Raw genomic sequence first — 20,892 nt, 5'->3', positions numbered from 1 at the left:
CAGCAGTTTTCTAAAGATTGATATGACTATGATAAACGGGTGATGGGTTATTCATTATCAGGGTTATTTCTACTTGTGCCATGAGAAATGTTAACGCCATGTGACAAACTTGATACGTGAATTTTGAAGATCCTGTTGTGGCAAATTGGTTAAAAAACGAGGGTTTGAGAAAAGTTATCCTTGTAAGTTTATTTGTAGAAGCTTTCTGCAGAAAGGATCACACAGACAAGGTGGAGGTTGCAAGTGAGATGAAAAGTGAAGTGTCTGTACTCATATTTAAGTGTCTCTTAAAGTGTGTGTGTGTAGTTGGGAACTTCAATCACAGTTCAACCAGAGTAGGGCAAAAGTTCACTCGAGAATTCAGGTGATCTCAGGATCAACTTCTGCAAGACATGAACAGACAATGGTCACACATGATGGACAGTGGGTGCGTCATAAAGTTTAGGTCGAGTTGTATCCTAGATTGAAATATCTCCCGTAAGCATAAACTAAGAAGTTATAAGGAAAATTCCGTTGCCATCCCTTTGGACCTTTTAATGTTTTCAAAAGACCTTCAACCTGGACAAACAGGTCACTCCTTTACTCTTTAAAATAAGTCAAATATATATTTGTACACACATCATGGATGGATGGATGGATTGATTGATGGATGTAATGACTATAATTACAAAGACAATAGGTGCAAGATTCACACATTTCTCTCAGACGTAATGATAGGTTTCCTCTTACGCCGGGTTCACACCGGACGCTGAAGCCACGCTGAAGCGCCGCGCCGCGCTAATAATATCACCCGTTGACCCATCATATAAAAGCATTTACCTACTTGTTGCTCCAACATTCGCTGCAACAGCGTCCCAGCAAATGTCCTTTTTTGTGTTGTCTTCATACAACATGTGCCGAGGATCATACAACTCACTGTACTTCTCCACTTCAATTATTAATTTAATGTCATCCATCTTCAAGAACTTCTCCGCTGTTTGCTCAGTTAAATGTCGGGGGTCGAGGGTAAATTACGTTTTCTCCATATGTGTTGAATACGTAGCCCCCGCGTCCGGTGTGAACCCGGCGTGACACTCTCCTGTGAAGAAGAAACAAATCTATGAATGAAAAAACTTTGATAGTGTCAGGATTCTCTCGTGGTTTTCTCCATGCAGTTAACATGCTCACTAGTTAAAAAATACTTTTGCGAGGTCACAGTGATCTTGACTTGACCCAAATTTTCTTACCAGGTCAACCTAGAGTCCAAATTACTAAATTGGAAGAACTTCCATTATAATGTTCAGATATTGTGAATGGGGCACATGAACAGAAAACCCAGAGACTACAATGTCAGTTGCATGAATTAAGATACATGAAGGAACTTTCTGGTTTGAATAATTATAGTTTCATTAATTAGTGCAGAGAACTGTGCTCAATGAGCTGTTGAAATTAAATTATAAAATACAGTGCTTTGTGCCAGCTGTTAAATGGACCAGTTTTGTTTCCCTTTATACAATATGACAATATTTATCTGCTGTATTTGGTCTGAAAGGGACATTTTGATGATCTGTGCAAATTGAATATGAGAATCTATGAACTCATAAGATACTTTATTTATTCAAATTCATTTATGAGAACACAAAATAATGACTTCATATTCAACATATACAATTAAACATTTTCCATTCACATACACACAGTGAGTTACTCATTTCACTTTGTATTAAAAGTATTGATGCGCAGCATCATAGTACCATTTTCATAAATGAGGTGAACACAATGCTACATATACACTTTGGATTCAAGGTCTTACTTCACCTATGAATACAGTTCATAGATAAAGGCAACCATCAGCCACCTTGGTCCCATTAAACAAGAAAATCTGTCAAATATAAAATGAATATATATGTATAAAATTGATTTAATTGATTGACGTTTATTTCCTGAAATAAACTGAAATGTGAAGTTTTATTTTAAAATCATGTTTTCAGTCTATTGAAATTCTTCCTATTTATCCAATTGATTTTCAGAGTTTGCTGAATAGTATCAAAACATAGGAATATTTCCTACTAATGAGCATAGAAAACACACTCCAGATAAAGGAGTAATAGCAGAGGGTCACTTTCAGTGATATGAAAGTTGGACTATACGTATCGTTCTCCCGTCCAGGAAAAGTGAGGCACACAGCGAGTGTGACCGTTAGTTTGTCTACAAGGACGTGGAATGACACACTTCACCCAGCTGATACTGGGCTTCAGTGTGTGAGGGACAGTCCTGCTCCAGGCCTTTAAAGTTGAGTTTGTTGAATTCGCTGGTGATGGCTGATAGAGTCTTGCCCTTGGTCTCGGGCAGAAATAGGCCGACATAGATTGCAGATAACAGGCAGACGGCTGCGAACGGCACGAAACAGTACTGGCTCAGCTCGCTCTGTGAGGGAGAGGCAGAGGGAAAGCTGTCAGACTCATGTCAGTCAGGATTTTAACAAAAACATGTTGAATTGTGTGTCCGTCTATGTGAATGTGTGCTCCTGTACTTGATTTGTGCACATAGTCACAATTACAAGGGATTTATATTATTAGGAATGAGCTAAAACATGAACTTAAATAAAAAAACAAATCATGTGATGAGCATCTATCTTGGCAGACACTCATCATGATTACTTTCCTCAGCTTGAGACTCTGAACTCTAGGAGGCGCCATAGTGTCTATATTCATGCGCCAGATCGTTTCCACAAATGTGTTTATGTTGCATTGAACTGCCTGTGAGACCAAAGTCTCATTCTTTGTAAATGGAAATAAAATCTCCCATGCCAACTGGTTTAAAGATGTCGAGTTTAATAAAAAAAATAAAGGAAATAAATTTGTAATTCTTTGCTCAGTTCAGATAAACACCTTTTATATCTAACATTTTGATGCTTACTCAGGAAACAAAGTAGAGGGTCTAATATATAGTGCCTAGAGCAGGAATTTAAGATTTTGATTTCAGTTCATTATATTGGTTTTTGTTTGGAATCTGATTAATCTGGTTAATTTGGAAAATGAGGTAATGATTTTTTACATTCATTAGATATAATAGTTCTATATAGTTATAGTAGATCGAGACAGGCAGCAATGGTCACCAGCCGGAACAGAGTATCCTGCCGAAAGTCACCAAAAATCACTGTGGTTAATACAATGTGTCTGTAGACTGTGTGAGTGGACAGATGCTGACAGTTGGATGGTGTGTGAGTGGACTGACTGACCACTAGAAAAGGGAAGACCATTCCAGTGATGAAGAGGTTGAGCCACATCATGGAGCCAGCGATCATGTAGGCCGCGGGACGAGCGGCCTGATTGAAGATCTCTGTGGGCAGAACGCCGGTCACTCCAGCTGAGAAGAAAACATGTTAAACATACTGATCAGCATTTGCTCAATCAACATATCCTTATTCAAAAAGTTGTGTTGCCCAAAATGAAAGAAAAGCCTGCACGATAAATGGTGAACGGCTTTATCGTGGATTCCCACAATAACACTGAACATTACAAAAAAGCCACAATAACATTTTACACATTTGATTGTAGTGCAACAGACTTTGAAAGATCACAGAGCACAGTCCCTTCACTTCACTATGGAAATGTCTGTGTCTTTGACTGCATCTTGAGTTATGTTGTAAATCTGCATCTGTAAATCAAAACAAGTGACACTAACCAGGTCCCATGCCAAAGCTGAGGATGTAGGTGAAGATGCAGCCCATGCTCATGTACTGCATCCAGGATGCAAGGTGCTGTTTGCGTGAGGGGGGGGGGGGGGGGGGGGTACATAAATACACAGTTATTCACAAAGAAGAAGGAAATTCAGATGATCAGACATTCTTAAAGTTGTACATATCACAGCTTGAACACTATGATTATTTAAAGTTCCTCAAACCCCAAACATTATTGTGGAAATGCTTTAATTATCAAAAAAATATGCTAGGGTGAAATCAAACTGTGAGTCTTCTTACATTATCTTTCTTTCACCTCTCCTCTCAGTCCATGAAGTATTTTCCCCTTCCCCCATTTGTGGAATAATGCTAGACCATTGACGCCCCCTAGTGGGCTGACTGACTCACTGAAATTACCACAGACACCACTGGATTGAACTATTCTCATACTGGATGCATTATTGATTCAATCGCATATATTATCAAGAGAAATTTAATGATTTTTACTGTTACCTTGAACATTGATCATACATTTATATGATTGTTAATTGATTGTTATTGTCATAAGCAGGAAGTGAATAATGATACCTCAAATGACAGAGCGATCGTGAAGACCACCGCCCACACGGTCATGAGGATGAACCCGCCCATCAGCATGAACCTCCGGCCTTTAAGCTCGACCAGCAGGTTCTTAAAAATATTGAAACATGTTTGTGTGAGGAATTGGACTTTCTCAGGATCTATATTCAGAGATATAAGAGAAAAAACCAAAGGGGAACAAATAAAATAAAAAACTATATTATATCTGTATAAGGGCTGATTCCTCCCAGTAGCTTTGTCTTTATGCTAAGCTAAGCTAACCTTCTCCCGCCTGTAGCTTTATAATTACAGTTTAGTTCGAAGGACAGACTATAAGCATATTTCTCGGAGATTTCAAACTATTTCTGTTACTTATCATTTTCTTCAGCGAACTATTATCAAGATATTCAAGGCCTCATTGTTTCTACTGGATTATTTAATAAGCCACGGTTATTAAAGTGTTATTACCACCCCTGATCATTAGTTTGTGTGTTTGTTTGTTTATCAGAAAAAAGTTAACACCACTTGGCAGATTACGATGAAATTTGGTGAAAGGATGAAGCATGGGTCAGGGAAGAACCCATCACAATATTGTGTAAATGTTTTTCACCACTTTCTTAACATTGTGAGATAGGCCTGTATGACAATCGCTAGTTTGCTTTTATTTAATTGAAGCACTTTGCAGAAAGTTTCTCTACACATACATAAATCTGATCTCAATGGGCCATATGAATACAAAGTGTGCAATCAGCCGAGTGCCCAAACATCATGTGCCTGTACGTTCTCATGTAACTATAAGTGACTGCAGAATGTTGTGCTGCTCTAATACAGTAACTACAGCATTTAATCTGCATTGAATCTTCACAAACAGCAGTCTGTTACAAGGCATGTGCTGTAATGACTGATACTTACACACATTATACAGGCGCTGAACTCACATGTACCAGTGCCAATGGTAATGTACTGGATTTGGTCTTCGGCTATTCCAGCTTCTTTAAACACATACGATGCGTAGAAGTAAATCTGAAGGAAAAAGGAACATATGACGAGGTGAGAGCGGCGCAGAAGGACCTTCACAAGTATTTGAACTGTTCTTAAGGCGATTGAAGCATGGGGTAATTGTGTTAATACCCAGTCCCCCTCTCTAAACCTGCCAAGTATGTGATTAGAAGCCTTAAAACTCGAGGACATTTATTCAAAGTTTTCTGATGAGAGGGCAACTTGGGGACGCTCTGAAAAATGTTAACATTGTAATGCTCAGAGGGGAAAATGGGTATATGGATAGAAACCTCCAGTCATTTAGTCCATACTTCAAATTCAAATCAACACATCATTCACTGCGAGGAATGATGCTCCGTCATTTGCATTATATATGTGTCCTGCAGGAACCCAAAGAAACCCAGGACACAACGCACACTGCTGATGGATCAGCTCAAATTTCCAATCAGGGGGAAACTGCGGCCAGAGGAACATCTGATACTTTTGCTGTAGATGTGTATCAGTGACACGGGTCCTCTTAGGTTACATAACATCATTTTCCACAGAGAGACACAACCCACACTGTATAAATCCCTCTGATCCTGACATTAATACGCACATCTACGTGGGTAAATTAAGATCCCACACATTTATGCTGTGTTTTATGATTTTACACTTTTGTTGTCTTTTTCATTGTAGATTGTGTTGGTATGAAATAGTCTAATTTTAATCCTATGTTTTGTAATTCACCTCTAAAGCACTTTAAAATGCAGGTGATTTGTTTGAAAGATGTTTTATGAATACATTTTCTGTTGCTTGATTGATGGATTCTTACCGAGTCGTTGCCACACAGCTGCATGGCGCTGCTGATGACCATGACGGAGATGAGCTGCCAGCGAACAGAGCGATCAGTGAACAGCTCCCAGGGTCGTTTGGGCCTCATGCCTTTGGTTTCAGCCTGTTCCTCCAGAATCTCATTGAGCTCGCTGCTCTTGACTTCACAGCCGCGGAGACGTCTCAGAGCTGAACCACACACAAAAAATAAAATAACATAACTTCACTACCTGAGACTGTTCTGGTGTGAGCTGGCTGTTACATAATATTCGACATATGTTTCATGCGTATGAAATAATCTGTAATTTGTACCTTAACACAATTATACGGATAAGTATCATTGCAGGGATGTGAAAATTCAAATAAAGAGTAACATTTTAAATCTCGTCGAAGTCAACGTGAACAGAAACATTCTCAGCAAAATGTGTCAGTGTGTCAAAATAAAAATATATTATTGAGAAAATAGACCCAAAGAGTGATAAATTGAATCATATGTGGTAAAGTAGTAGTAGTTATATTAGTAGTAGTAGTAGCAGAAGTGGCATTATTATTAATGATTTTACAAACAAAGTTTAGGGGGAACATCACTCTTCAATGGAACTAGTACAAACTGAATCGTTACTTTAAGAACTTTTTTGTAAAGGGTCACTTGTCAAAAAAGGTTAAAAAACATCTGGCTTTTCATGCATCTCTAGATGTCAAAAAGTAAAATAAGAACAACTTTATGGCTTAGAAATTAGTTGTAAAAGTATTCGGTTAAAACCTCACAACCCACCGTTGATGCAGGCCTCCTTGTCGCCCCTGTCGATCAGCAGGTATCTGGGGCTTTCTGGGAACCACGGCAGGGTCAGGAGCTGAATGAGGCCAGGAACGGCGTTGCTGGCAAGAAGGTAGGGCCAACACGGCTCACTGCCCAAAATCTCTCTATAAATACATCAGCCAGTGTTAGAGTTTTACTGTTGATCTCCTGAAAAAAACTGTTATACACATGTTTAATTTCACACTGCCCTTACCTGAGTCCCACCACCTGACCCAACATCACACCAAATGCTGCAAATACAGCCGAAGACAGTGACGCGGCCCCACGCAAGTGCTTCGGTGCACTCTCTCCAAAATACATAGGCTGCACGTTCATGCTGATTCCTACAAAGCAAACGTACATTTCACAATATAGAACCTCTGAATATGTCATTAAAGGTGAGTTCAATTGTTACAGCACCAGAAGTCAAAATCAAACAGAATATCTAACGACACGACGAACGTACCAGAGTTAATTCCAACCAGGACCCGCGAGATGATGATCATCTCAAAAGACCCGGCCGCTCTGCTGGTCACAGCTAGGAGAGCGCCGGTCATGAGGAAGACGTTGTTCATCAGAAGACACTTCTTCCTAATGATTTTAAAAAAAGAATATGAAATTAACAGATTTGTAGATAACTTGAAGAATAAATTAGATATTTAAGATATAGGATGTAACTACAGAGTCGTGCAGCTCTTGTGAGGCCATGTTAAAGGAAAACTATATGAATATTTATTAGATTATAAAGTAATGAATGTTACCAACCGACAAGTACAATCTGTTTCTGTTATTTTTGTTATCAATGCAAACCACACAGTTGCATTTGGTGTCATGTTCCTTCATTATGATAACAATGGGCTCTATTATTAGATTCAGTTTGTCTCTCTCACACACACACACACACATTCTCCAGTTCTTTGGGAAATTATAAACATAGAGGAAAGTAAATGAATAATCTCCTTGTGTGCATCAGCAGGCTGATCATTCCCTTCTTTCTCATTATTCCAATGAAAACATCATTCCCCCTGCACATGTGCTTTCACATGTTTACATACAGCCGCGTGACGCAGCGTCTTGTTTTACCTTCCGTAGCGTATGGTCATAGGTCCGGCTATAAGAGCGCCTGCGAGGCCTCCCAGTGAGAAGATGGAGACAATGATTGTCCAGACCAGCGTCACCTGGTAGTCCTCCAGCTGCACGTCCCAGCGCTGTAGCACCGTCTCATTGATAAAGGCTTGAATATACTTGAGAAGAGACGTGAAAAGTTTACCATTAAACTCAGACTGAGTTAACCAATGACGTGCACACATATGCACACACACACACACACACACACACACACACACACACACATACAAACACACATTATGCAGGCAAACAGAGAAGACTTAAAGCTGACACTTATTACCCGAGACCTCTGACTCTGCGCTTCAGTCTGTTTTCATTTCAATGATCATTGTGATTTCTGCCCATTTGATGATTTTTATTTAATGATCCATGTCTTTTGTCCGACAGTGGCAAGATTCTAAATCCTTCAGGGCCAATCGGCAGCATCAACCAGTCAATTCCAATGTTCCCATCAGAATAAGATGTTTGTGACTATCGTCTGGAGCTAATGGAGTTTCGTGCTCTTGATTTATCAGTGTTCTTACCGTTAAACACTGACGCAAGCTCCCGTTTCCAGCGACAATAAAACTGAATGTGTCACGATGCCAAACCTTAATCATTGACCCAAGAAGCTTAATTCTTCTTTGTGCAAAATTTCACTGTGATCCAAATGTGAAATAAGACGGAAGCTGGTCCACACAGCTTGCACAGTAAGTCCGTAATCATTGGTTCTCGTGTTTTTAATGTGCCAGCCCTAATGCATGCTCAGTTTATTAGGTACATCAGGTTTTTTGCTATGTATAAACAATATAATGTACAATACAATTCAACAGCATCACAAACTGCATCCTCCTCATTTATAATAGAGTTACATCCAAAACAAACTGAATATTAGAATCTTCATAAAGGGAGGATTTATTCCTGGACTGCTGTATCTGATGGTGTATCTGAGTAAACTGTCACTTGAGTTTACAAACCAGACATCCTAACACTTGACTATCAACTCTGAGCCTCACTATTTCTTTCAAATAATACAGTCAATAACAAATGTGCTGCCACACACACAAACATCATATATAAGATAATATAACATAGACTTTAATGTCCCAGTGGGAAATTTGGACGTTGTGTTTTCTGTATTAAAAAACACATCATACACATTCATCTGTCACACCTTCATCTACACATGTACAATTGATCAAACACATCTGACACATGTTTCAGCAGAAGTGAATTTGTTATATGTAGAGTTTCAATATACAGAATATAGAGTTTGACCCAGAATCAGAAACTCAGAAGACTCACGGTTGTAGGTGCGTTCATTATGGCCAGGTTGTAGCCATACAGAAGAGTTCCTCCAGTGCCTGCAGCAACAACCATGAGCACCAGGGTCAGAGTGCTGCCCTGGAGACACAAGCACACAGACAGGCAGTTCACTTTTTATTACAACACATCAAATAACATTTCTTCAGGTACTTGTGACTCTGCTTGAGTGATGAAAAAAACCCAACTGTTGACTAAAATTAGGGTTAATGTTTCTAAAGTTTTTAAAACTGAGAAAAGAGGTTAAATAGTTTCTTCTCCTTCTCTTTAGTCTGCAAACTTAGTTGTTGGTCATGTGTGTTGTGCAGGTTTATAACGGTTATCTATGATAGTTTTGATGATAAATTGACTCATTATTCCAATGCAAGGTCATGTATTACATCAACAAATATATTTAAATGAAAGTTATTGCAGCTACACTGCACCACATGCAGATGGTCTGACTCCCCCGCTACAAACCAAACGAGGTCATTGTGATCCAACACATTATTCACATCACTTTACTGCAAAAAGTCGGATTCTCCCATTTACCTGCTGTGGCTGTGACATTGTTAATCAAAGGTTGGTGAACGAGGGGAAACTTGATGAATTCCGACAGCAGCAGACCCTCGGCTCGGCTCCGCTCGGCTCAGCCCACCTCCTCAATATCCTCAACAGCTCAAGCTCCAGCACGCGCCTGCATCGTGCGGCACCGTTAGCTCTCCTGCGATTGCGCAATCGGCCCGATTACGCACAAAGTGCCGAACGTCGGACTGGTGTTGAAACCAAGAGTCTTCTGCAGCCACCACAATGATTCACCGAGGGTGAAAGAGGTGAGAGGGATATAAACGATGTAATGTCACACACATGTAAAGCTGTCGGTCAGTCATTAAGATCAACATGCGGGTCTTTACGCAGGCGGGTTGGAGCGGTTGTTCCATCAGACACACAGGGACGCACACAGCAGGTATGACAGGTTAGGTATGAGGTGGTGCTGGCACGTGGGGGGTTTTACTTTATGAATAAATAAATGAATGAAGGCAAAGTCATGCGTCAAGAAATCATGTGCAATACTTAGTCACACGTTAGGATTCACGGAGCAGGTCATCGACCAACAGAGGATCTCCTCATACTGTACATAACAGTGTGTAGTTTAAACACATTCAAATGTGATGAGAAGTATAAAGGTAACAAATCAAATATCCTTATAAATGAATAGATAGATAGATAGATAGATAGATAGATAGATAGATAGATAGATAGATAGATACATAGATAGATAGATAGATAGATAGATAGATAGATAGATAGATAGATAGATAGATAGATAGATAGATAGATAGATAGATAGTGATGAAGTACAGACAGCCCTGCCATATGAACCTGTTGACCTCTTGTAAGCATTACATACAGGTAAGCATATATACATGTGTATAATGTATGAACCAAGCATGTATGCTCATGCTGGAGGATATCTATCAACCCAAGGTTTGTGTGCATTTGTTTGTGTTAATATGACTAAATATAACTGATTTACCATATAAACAGATAAAATAGAAAATAGTTATTTAGGAAATCGAACCATCTAAGCTTAAAATAGTGATGAAGGTCTAGATCTTTGAACACAGGACCACGGGGTCTCAAAAATTAGATCATAATTTCCCCTTTGTTGATATTACATATGTTATCAAATTACATTTAAATTTTGCTAAGAAGATGCAGTAAACCTAAAGCATGTGGCATTTTTCACATTATTAATCCAGCTATGCATCTAAGGTAAATATTATTATCATTATTATTATAAGTGGTAGTAGAAGTAGTAGTAGTAGTATTGGTAATATCAAGTGATAATATAGATTTGTGTTTGATCCCCTCTCCTCTAACTGCTCCTGTCCAGCAGGTGGTGCTGGTTTGACATGTTGCAGGCTGCTTTGTACAACATGGGAAACTATTAAAGGATTCTCATTAACTTTGTGTGAGACGGATCAAATCTAATCATCTGTGGGTAAGAAAACAATCAGTCAATAAAGAAGGCAAATGCATTGAAGTGGTTTGTACTTAGGTGAAATAATCATTAAGGGATCAATCAGCTTATTTACATTTTCAGAACCGTGAAATAACTACAGTCACATCTCCTCTCATACTTTCTACTTAACAGAATGAAACACGGTTACTTATTACCACGCCATCGTCAACAGTGTTTATAATTAAATTCCTGTTTTTAATCTCAATCTTTCTCGTCAGAATATATTTTCCTCTTTTGAAGCGAGGAGACACATGATGTATTAAGGGGATGAAAATAGTTTTTAATCTCTGAGATTATTTTATTTTAGACGAAACACAGTCTACCAGTCAGTTTGGGACCAGTTTGATTTCACTGCTGTTCCCTGTTAGGTTTGGCAGCTTCTCTGAATCTGATAGACATACAAAAAAACTCACACAACATTTCATGGGAATTTGGCCATTTTTGACCTGATTGTGGATTAAACAGTTTGACAGATGAATGAACAGATGGAGCAGAAGAGCTATTTTCTCTAAATTTAGAACCCAGACTAAAAAAATCTGTTAACTTACTTAATGATTCTATTCATAGCTTAAAGCTGAAAATCTGATGAGAAAAAAGGTCGAGATGGTTTATTTGTTTAGTTTGTCTCTGGTTTCTTTCTTCCTTTTTGAATTTTTTCTAAATGATGGTGTTTTATAAGCCCGTAATTTGCATATTTCCATGATAAAATCAATCAAATAAAAGAATCTAAATCTTCACCTTCCATCATTTGTTTTCATTTCTTTTAATTGTTATGATCTCTGCAACATACAATTCAAATTCTCAATGACATAAATGCAAAATGAGGATACAATCTCCATTACAGGGACTCTAATTTGCTGTAGATCACATTTATGATGGCATTTTAACTTAAATAGATATTTTAAAAATCATAAAACATGACTTCAAATAATAAAAGTGAGTCACATGATGTCAAGTAAAAGAGATTACAGAGCAGGACCCACCCTTTAAAATCAAATCACTTAAAAAGTCTGACCATTTAAACAACGATTAAAACAATTTTGTCACACTGAGGTCACAATGAATCGAAGCCCCGCCCCCCCGCCTCTGATTGGTCAGCCTCTGACAGGATTACACGAGTTTCCTCAATTGAAACCCAGTGAAGTTAAAGGCTCCTTCATCCTCCTCCTCCTCCTCCTCCTCATGCTGCTTCTGGTGCAGAGAAAACGAGCTCTGTCACTTTTCTCCACTTGACTCAGTTGATCACATGTTGATGTGTGACAGCAGTGCACTGATTTGCTGTGTGATTGATCACATGTGTTCTTCCCCTGATGCTGCTGTGTGTGCTGGAGTCTGCATCAACACTAATGACCCGGCTCCTCTCACACTCCCGCGACTCAGCCGTCAACTTTCTCTAGTAGCAGGCTGCCAATCTTCAGGATGACGAGGATTTTCTGGGATACAATTTTTCTCATAAGTGGTGAGTGGATGATTTAAACAAGATTTCACCTGAGTCTACGTCTTGATCCTGACTTTTCAGGTTGTGACGATTAAAGTGATCAGAGTTACAATAATGATTTTAATTCGCAGGATCACATTATGACTTACAATGACAATTGTATCGCAATTTAAGTATTTGTGGTATTAATTTGCAGGTTATGTTGATCTTTTTGTGGTTAATCTGGACACCTAGTAAATAACTCAACGCAAACTTTTTACACTTCATATTTGTTGTTGTTTGGAGGAAGGGATCTTTTTGTTCATGGTGAGGATTAAAAAAGTGAAATTTCCATATTTCTTTGGTTTCAACCTTTTTCCCAAAACTCCTTTGACCTTTTTGTGTGTTTTTTCAGTCTCTGGCTGTGATCGAATGTCTTCACAGGACCGGCAGTATTTATAGTGCTTGGGATTCATCCTTTTAGTGGATGCTTGACCCTGTTGCTATTGTTAGGCAGCAGTTACACAATGAAGCATCAATATCACATTGAAAAGTGGGTCACATGATCACAGCCCAGGGGCAGATATGTTAGACTCCCCCTCAGGTTGTGCACCACAGAGGGACATGTGTCACCTGCTGGGAGAGTAATATGTATATTCTTTTATATTCCCATAGGTACTTTTAGTATGTCTGTGGTACTCGATGGTGAGTTTACAGTGAACGTGTAGTGTTTTCATTATATTCCTGCAGGGATTTGTCCCTATTCCTATCAGCAGCACATTCCAACAGATGTTTTATTTTGCCGCCGCAGGTTCTCTCTTTACATTCGGAGCGGGGCCGAGCAACACGGCCATCGAGGCTCGCGTTGCCATCGACACAAACTCCACCGCTGCTCCGAACAGCTCCACAAGCAGCTCTGCAGCAACCAGCAGCACCAGCACCACGACGATCCCAACCACGACCGACATCGGCACAGTGAACGGTGAGTGCAGTCATACTGTGTGAAGATGGAGGCGAAGGCTCGAGATCCATGTCCGTCAATCTGTCCACTGTCTGTGGTGCTTGCACAGCAGGAGGTCTGAATAACCGCCACTGAGGAGGTCGTGCTTCCAACCAGCGCTTGTCTGTCTGTTTGTTAGTAGGACAAACTACTGAACAGATTATCATGAAACCTTGTGGGAGGACGGGTCAGGGAAGAAACCATCACATCCTGGTTTGGATCAGAGTTTCTAGATTCTCCTTTGATTATCCTATCCTGCGGGCGTTTTGTGGTTATTCCTGTAATCCCACACTTCCGCCTGTATGATGTGTTGACAGCTGTTTCTTCTCCTCTGCCCAGATTCTCTCCTGATGTTTGGAGCAGGGCAGAACAATCAGTCGACAGAAACAGTCATCGAGGCTGGAATTCCCATTGAGACAAATTTTTCTTTGGCTCCGAACACATCAACAACCGGCAACACAAGTACCTCCGCGACAACTGCCACACTGACTACCACAACTAGCTTCCCTCCTGTTAAAAGTAAGTAATACGCTGTAGGAACAGTTTCAAGGTCACTGTCAAACCATGTTGTGAATAGAAGTCCCAGTATTTCACTTCCTCGCTGCAGCCTTTTCATCCACTCTCACTGCAGCGTTCAGTTCTCCACATTGCAAAGCTCCCTGCTGAGCATTATACAGACAGTGTGGCGCTCACTGATAATTGATCCTCTTAGCATGAGCGAGGGCAGCAGTGGTGGTACATTTCAGATGGCTGCCACTGAAAATTGCATTCCAGCAAAACAAAACAGAAGAACCTGCACCTACAGTATTAAGTTATTATGTGTAAAGCAACTCCCCCGCCCCGAAGGCTGGCTTCCATCTCAACCTTCTCGTCATTCCGCTGCCAAAACCACATGGAACGAGAGAGGGCTCGCTCGGCAGATGCCTCAGGGACAACAGAGGGCTTTCACAGGGTCTGAAAGAAGGAGACAATGCACGCAGGCTGCAATCCAAAAGCCCATTTACCCTTTGGGATGGATTGTGTGAGGAGGGCTGTTCTGCAGCTATCTGTCCGGATGCTCATCCTCCTCCTCGACCTGAACGTCACACTGTGGCATCGGTTTCAGCCGCATGTGGAACACTGACGCTTGTTTGAGTCTGACTGTACAGCTTGAGTGTACAAAGAGAAAAAAAGTGTCCTATTTTATCTGTGAGCTTCATTTAACCAGATATGTCTATGCTGATAGTCTGATACTTTGATGGCCGGGGTGAAATCTGATATAGTCGCTGGGAAAAAGAAAGGGGAGCCACAATAAGGCTTTCATCCCTGCAGGAGAATGAGGACTCCTGCAGGGGTGGTGATGTCCCCTGAGGCCCGATGGCACGGAGGTCTTTGTCTGTAGGATCCTCTGGGAGTTTTCCTTGACTGTAACCGTCCCTCCCAGGTACAGCGAGGGATGTAAGCCATCACAAATCCACACGCAACACGGAACAAAAGACTTTAGTCTCCCCGCAGTGGCGTGGGTCTCAGCTTTAGGATTTAGAACATGTTGTTGTTTCAGGTCTGTACGTACTTAGGCTATTTTTAGATTTATGATATTCACCTGTGTCGTGGACTAAAGGCACTAGAATTACATTTGATATTATAACACAGGGTCGAATTCAGGGAGGAACTTTTATAGGTAGAAGGTCAAAGTGTCTCACACCCAACTACAGTTTGTTTGTCAGCTGGATATCGCAAAAACTACAGAACAGATTTTTTTCAACTCAATGCAAAGATGTGACAAAGGTCAAGACGGAACTTATTTCATTTTGGCACAGATGTGGACAAAGGGGCAAATGCAGGAATTGTTTTAATTTTGTTGTTAGGGATGTTAATTTGACATTTTCACTGTTTTCTCAGGGTATAATGCATGGATGTCTGTGGGGTAATGTTAGGCCTGGGCGGAGGTTTGCACCATTCTAGTTTATTTTCTATTGGTTTTAAGAGGAAATACTCATCGGGAAAATCTGACTAGCTGTCCTAAACTTTCAGAAAACACCAAGTAGCCAAGTATGTGAACTATGTCTCGTCATCTGTCTACGCAGAGTTTGTGGCGGCCGCTGTTCGGTCTCATTTCGACGACTGTCCAGACTCCCACCGCCATTTCTGCTTCCATGGTACATGTCGCTTCCTGATACTGGAGGAGACGCCAGCATGTGTGTAAGTCAGACCTCATTGAAATGTGAATGCAAACGTTTTTTCAGTGCTTTGTTTTCTCAGTGTTCAGCGTATTTATCAATCTGTTCAGAAGAAATGAATTGAAGAACAAAATCTGACACTGTGCTTTGCAGTGATAGTAATCATGATCTCTCTCATGCACAGAGGAACATATGTGCAGTTAAAAAACACTGGTTTGGACTTCATGTTGGACTTCTCTGTGTAGTTTGCTCTGCCTGGTAGAGAGTTTAAAGGTCTTGAATTAATATTTAGATGGAGAGAAACTCTGTCGTTCTTTTCAAAAGACACATTAGAGAAATCGGAGGATCTGAGGCTGTTCAATAACTTGTATAAGAAGCGGAAGTTTGGCCGATTGTGATCTTCCCTGAGGAGCTTCAGAGGTGAGAGGGGGTTGCTTTTATGTAAATGAGAAGAAGAATACTGAACCCTCTCCAAGTGTGAAAACCACCTTCACAAATCAGCCACGTTTTATTTTGAAAATCACTTTATTCACAGGACACATGAGCTCGGGGCTATAACAATCTTTATGCCACAGAGCCCCTTTTATTTATATGTTATGAAAGGTGTTCAGTAATTTCACTATATTCAGTCATCGATGAAATGTTTTCATATGATCAAAACCTTTTCCCTCTTGACTGAACATAGCTGTGGCTCTTTGATTTTTAATATCTGCTGTGCTTCTGAATTGTAGCAGTTAAAGCATTTCTCTAGGACGACCATGTATAAAATCATCTATTTCATAAACCACTGTTTCTCTTACCAAACTAATCTGTGTGCGTGTCCCAGGTGCCATCAGGGTTTTGTCGGGATGAGGTGTGAACACGCCGACCTGCTCGCTGTCGTGGCAACAAACCACAGACAACAGACCGTCGCCACAGTGCTGGTGTTGTGTGTCATTGGGTGTGTTCTGGTCATGGTGTTGTGTACACTTTTACAGTGAGTAACAACACAACTTTCTTTTATTTTCATTTTATTACAAAATCAATCCCCCCCCACACAACTTCATACACTATACCACGTTCTTGCAAACACAGCAATATGGGATGACGGAAGGATTTTGAGACGTGAAGTCATTTCTCTGTGTGTAGTTGCTGGTGGAGACAGGAGTGTCGGAGGCGGAGCCACGCACGTCACTACGTCTCAGAGAAGCAGGCAGCATCCTGCTATCCATCGGAGAGTGGTACTGTCACTTATTTCTCGTGTTTAAAAACCTGAAGAAAGTGCATTTCTAAGGCTGTTTCTGATGGAAAAAGTATAAATGACATGAAAACACAGCAGTTAATAGACAATTTAAGACATACAGATGGTCCAGTGTTGCACACATTGGTCTGAGTTGATGAATAACTATTATTTATTATTATATCAGTTATAATTTAACAAAAGAATGAAAGGATTTTCCAACTGTGCTTCAATGTGTGGTGCTGAGCCCTTTCTTCCTAATGTAAGTGTGAATCTGTGCAAACATATCATACATATATCAAAAAAAGTACTTGCATACATTTATTTGTTGTGAACGTCATCAGCAGTTGATTAATACACATCCAGTACTTTCAGTATCATGATTTATGAATGTTGCGTCTCATTGATGTATTTTATTAATAGTTTTTAGACTCTGCCATAATGAATCATAACAATATCAGGTAATATATCCTGGTAAAGGAGTATGTGGCCTTAGCATCCTCAAAGGAAACTAATAACTCACCTGTTCCCTTTCAGTGGTTTGAGGAGACACCCGAGCGGAACACGAGCTGTTTGCATCATGGCGTGTTTTTCGTCCACCTCCTAAGTTCGACCTGCAGACCCTCAGGATTTCATCCAAAGTGGAATTCACATGTTCTGCTCCAGCAGCCCTGGCTCCGAGGAGAACAAGCGTCATCTTCAGAGCAGCTGAGGTGAGGTAGGACGGCGTGATGTGGGTGGTTACATGTTCCGGGGCTTTCTTTTTCTCACAGTGACTCGGGACTTTTGGACTGCAGCAAACCCAGGAACGTGTTTTTCTTCAAACTTTTGATTCTGTTGAATTACACCGGTCTGTCTGAGCCCGAGAGGATGAAGCTGACGCCACATTCCTCATGCAGGAGCTCCCAGTGTGTCTCCATTGCTATTTAGGACCGGCCTGAAGGACAACAGAAAAGGTCTGCAAGGCAATGAACCATCCGTGGATGGATGTCGAATAGGAAATGCTGCGGGACGACAACAATTCATTGACTCAAGTCAGAAAATCCCAATTCCTAATTTTGTCTTTTTAACTTCATTGCACAAAAGAACTCTACATGCACAGTGGACATTTTTAAGAAATGGAGGTGGGGGAAACTGATGCTTTAAAAAAATAAACTGTTTTAGTGTCTGTTTTAAAAGAAGGAACTCACGTCACCTGACAGGAGTAGGAATTGGAACTGGACTGACTGCTAATGGATTAAATCCCCTGGATATACGAAGACTTCCACCAATGAGTCAACACAGAGGCTGCACCTACAAACTGTCCCGGTGTGGTTTCAATATGCATTGGAGAGAAACTATCTTTTCATTCCTGAGCTGCACTTGAACGTGTTCCGTGCACCGGAGATTTTCTTTTTTTAAATGCAAGCTATAACTGTACTAACATTTTCACATCCTGGGTGTTCACATTGTTCTTAGGAACTTTGGTCAAATTTGCACATTTCTATAAGTTTGATCATCGTTCAATTGACCATTTAGAGCACTGTCTCTAAAGGGTCTTCTTATAAAAAGCGCACTTGTTTTTATTATTTTCCCTGAGCGCGCACTGAGGGGAGGAGGCTGCACGGTTTTTTCACATCCATTCAAAGAATGCACTTAAATCACAACTTGTGTTTTTTAAGAAATGACACAACATTTTTTTATTTCCGGTGTGTTATAGCATTGCATCTGCTTTGAATTGAAATCATTTTAAAGTGAGAAAAGCCTCCGAGGGTCAGTTTGAAACCAAACACTTCACTGGATCATAATTAGTAATGATCATAACAATTGGCGAAGGAATAAAAACTGACAGGGATGTACAGTACAGTGTGTTCACGCTTTGTGTTTTGAGATCAAAATTAACTCCACTATAAACTGAATGGGATGGTATTTTCAAGCCAAGAGGCTGAGGGGATGATACTTTGCTTTGTTTACAGTATGTGATGATATTTAAATATCAAAACCACAGACACATTCTATGTGTGTGTGTGTCTATAAAATGTCTATATAAAATCATTTGGAAGGGGAATCACCCTTTATTTTGTCAGATATGTGTTGTCACAGTTGGAAATCCTCAGTTATATGCATTTGTTTTCCAATGAAGAAAAAAAAAAAAATGGGAGTCTTTGTATTTTTTCCTTTATCAATTATTGTATGATGTGCTGTATTTCATTTGATCCGCTGCGTGACCTATTTACTTCCCTGAGCGCTTTCCCCCCCCCCTTTTTTTTTTATTCTCTTCCTGCAAATACTCTGATTATGAAAACCTGAACCCGAGGCACAATTGAACAAAGAGCCAAACTCCTGAGTGCTTTAATCGCTGAAGGAAACGTTTCAGCCTTCTTCTGTATCGCTATTCGTTTTTGATTTACCTTTTTTTTTTTTTTTACTTAACAGAATTGACATCCATTCATGTTAAGGCATTAAAAGGGTTGAGCTACATACATGCTGTTTGTTTCCATTATATGTCGACATGGTCCCTCGTAACGTGCTGCGTCTCCTCTGCCTTTCGCTCTCCGCACGAGGACCTCCGTCTTTTTGTTTTGCAATCCCATTATGTCTGCAATTGGATTTCTGTGGAGCCCTTTAGAGCCGTCTGGCTGAGCTACTAAACCAGCTTTGAATTAAGCAGCTCTTGTGAGCACTTCCCTAAAGGTACACAATACCCTTTAAGAGACAAAGCAGTGCAACCGCATGAAATCAAAAGAAAAAGAGACAAACAAAAATTCAGGACTAATTAGTAAAAACCTTCAATTTCTAAGATTCTTGTAAATGGAAGGCAGTTTTATGTACTTTGGGAAATTCTCTCAAACCCGGATTCTCTTCAAATCTGATTTGGACACATGTCAATCCCGACTCCCCATAAGAGGCTGGAGCTCGGCTCTGGATTGCAATGCCACTCTCGTCTGTTTCGATCGGCTTCCATCCTCCACTGCAGCTTTTGATCCTCAGCCCAACATTTCCAGTATCTGCCTCTGAGCAGATGGTTTGAAATAAGAGTATTTACAAAGGTATTAGGGTTAAGTAACCCTGCCTCGTTCTCACTGCTGAGCACAGAAACAAATCATTAGGGATGATGACAGATCCGAGGCTTCACTTACAAAGGTCACGTTACCCAAATCACCTCGGATCATTCACATGAAGGTGAAGTAATGATGCTTCAGTTTATAATTAGGAACAGATTAAGGAACCCACTCAGTGATAAATGTCTGTTTAGTTTAAAAAACGTTTTTGTATTTTTATTTATTTCACTAATTAACTAATATAACTAAGCCACAAAATCACATAGTTCTATGAGAGTGTCTGTCCTTTGATGCATCGTGTTCAGGGCAGGAACTGATGATTATTTCCATTATCAATGAATCTGTTGACTGAACTTCTAAATGAAATCATTCAGACTATAAATACTTATTAGTGGAAAAATATCATCACAGTTTCACAGATTCCAAGATGAGATATTTGGTTTTGTTTGAGGACTGTGCAAAACACTGCGTATTTAGTTTAGAGGCCTAGAACAAATGCTCACATTTGAGAAGCTACAACTAAATAAATGTTTTGTCCTTGTTAAAAATGAATCCAGACAGTGAAGTGATCATCAAATAGTAGATGATGCACTTTCTAATTTTAACTAATTGATTGGTTTTTGGTAATTGATTGGTTTATTTCTCTAATTGTTACTCCCCCTTCAGAGAAGTTCTTTATATTACACTTCCATAAAGGTGGAGCACTCAACAGAGAGATTACAACAGGACGTTCAAAATAAATCACGTTGAGGCTGAACTAATGAATCAGC

At 40.0% G+C, this 20,892-nt stretch overlaps 2 protein-coding genes across 3 annotated transcripts; one reads left to right on the top strand and one right to left on the bottom strand.

Moving 5' to 3' along the window:
* Positions 1 to 1,616: 1,616 nt before the first annotated feature.
* slc2a11a (solute carrier family 2 member 11a) lies at positions 1,617 to 9,926 on the bottom strand. The gene is made up of 12 exons (XM_062411417.1): positions 9,813 to 9,926; positions 9,264 to 9,362; positions 7,935 to 8,095; positions 7,318 to 7,442; positions 7,066 to 7,195; positions 6,828 to 6,976; positions 6,054 to 6,241; positions 5,153 to 5,263; positions 4,250 to 4,351; positions 3,667 to 3,742; positions 3,221 to 3,348; positions 1,617 to 2,406 (listed from the first exon to the last, which is right to left on the bottom strand). The coding sequence occupies exons 1-12, from the start codon at positions 9,828 to 9,830 to the stop codon at positions 2,188 to 2,190; spliced, it is 1,506 nt and encodes a 501-aa protein (XP_062267401.1). The 5' UTR covers positions 9,831 to 9,926; the 3' UTR covers positions 1,617 to 2,187.
* A 2,552-nt stretch (positions 9,927 to 12,478) lies between these two features.
* On the top strand, positions 12,479 to 19,541 carry tgfa (transforming growth factor, alpha). Of its 2 annotated transcripts, XM_062403096.1 has the most exons (8): positions 12,479 to 12,745; positions 13,379 to 13,408; positions 13,515 to 13,685; positions 14,043 to 14,222; positions 15,770 to 15,884; positions 16,689 to 16,838; positions 16,991 to 17,082; positions 17,619 to 19,541. In XM_062403096.1, exons 1-8 carry the CDS (start codon positions 12,706 to 12,708, stop codon positions 17,624 to 17,626), a joined length of 786 nt encoding a protein of 261 aa, XP_062259080.1. In that variant the 5' UTR covers positions 12,479 to 12,705; the 3' UTR covers positions 17,627 to 19,541. The 2 variants fall into 2 exon arrangements, with proteins under 2 accessions (XP_062259080.1, XP_062259088.1); XM_062403104.1 differs by lacking the exon at positions 13,379 to 13,408.
* The last annotated feature ends 1,351 nt before the right edge of the window (positions 19,542 to 20,892 follow it).

This window comes from Platichthys flesus, chromosome 2 (genome assembly GCF_949316205.1).
Source record: "Platichthys flesus chromosome 2, fPlaFle2.1, whole genome shotgun sequence".
NCBI classification, from domain to species: domain Eukaryota; kingdom Metazoa; phylum Chordata; class Actinopteri; order Pleuronectiformes; family Pleuronectidae; genus Platichthys; species Platichthys flesus.
This window is presented reverse-complemented; position numbering and strand designations above follow the sequence as displayed.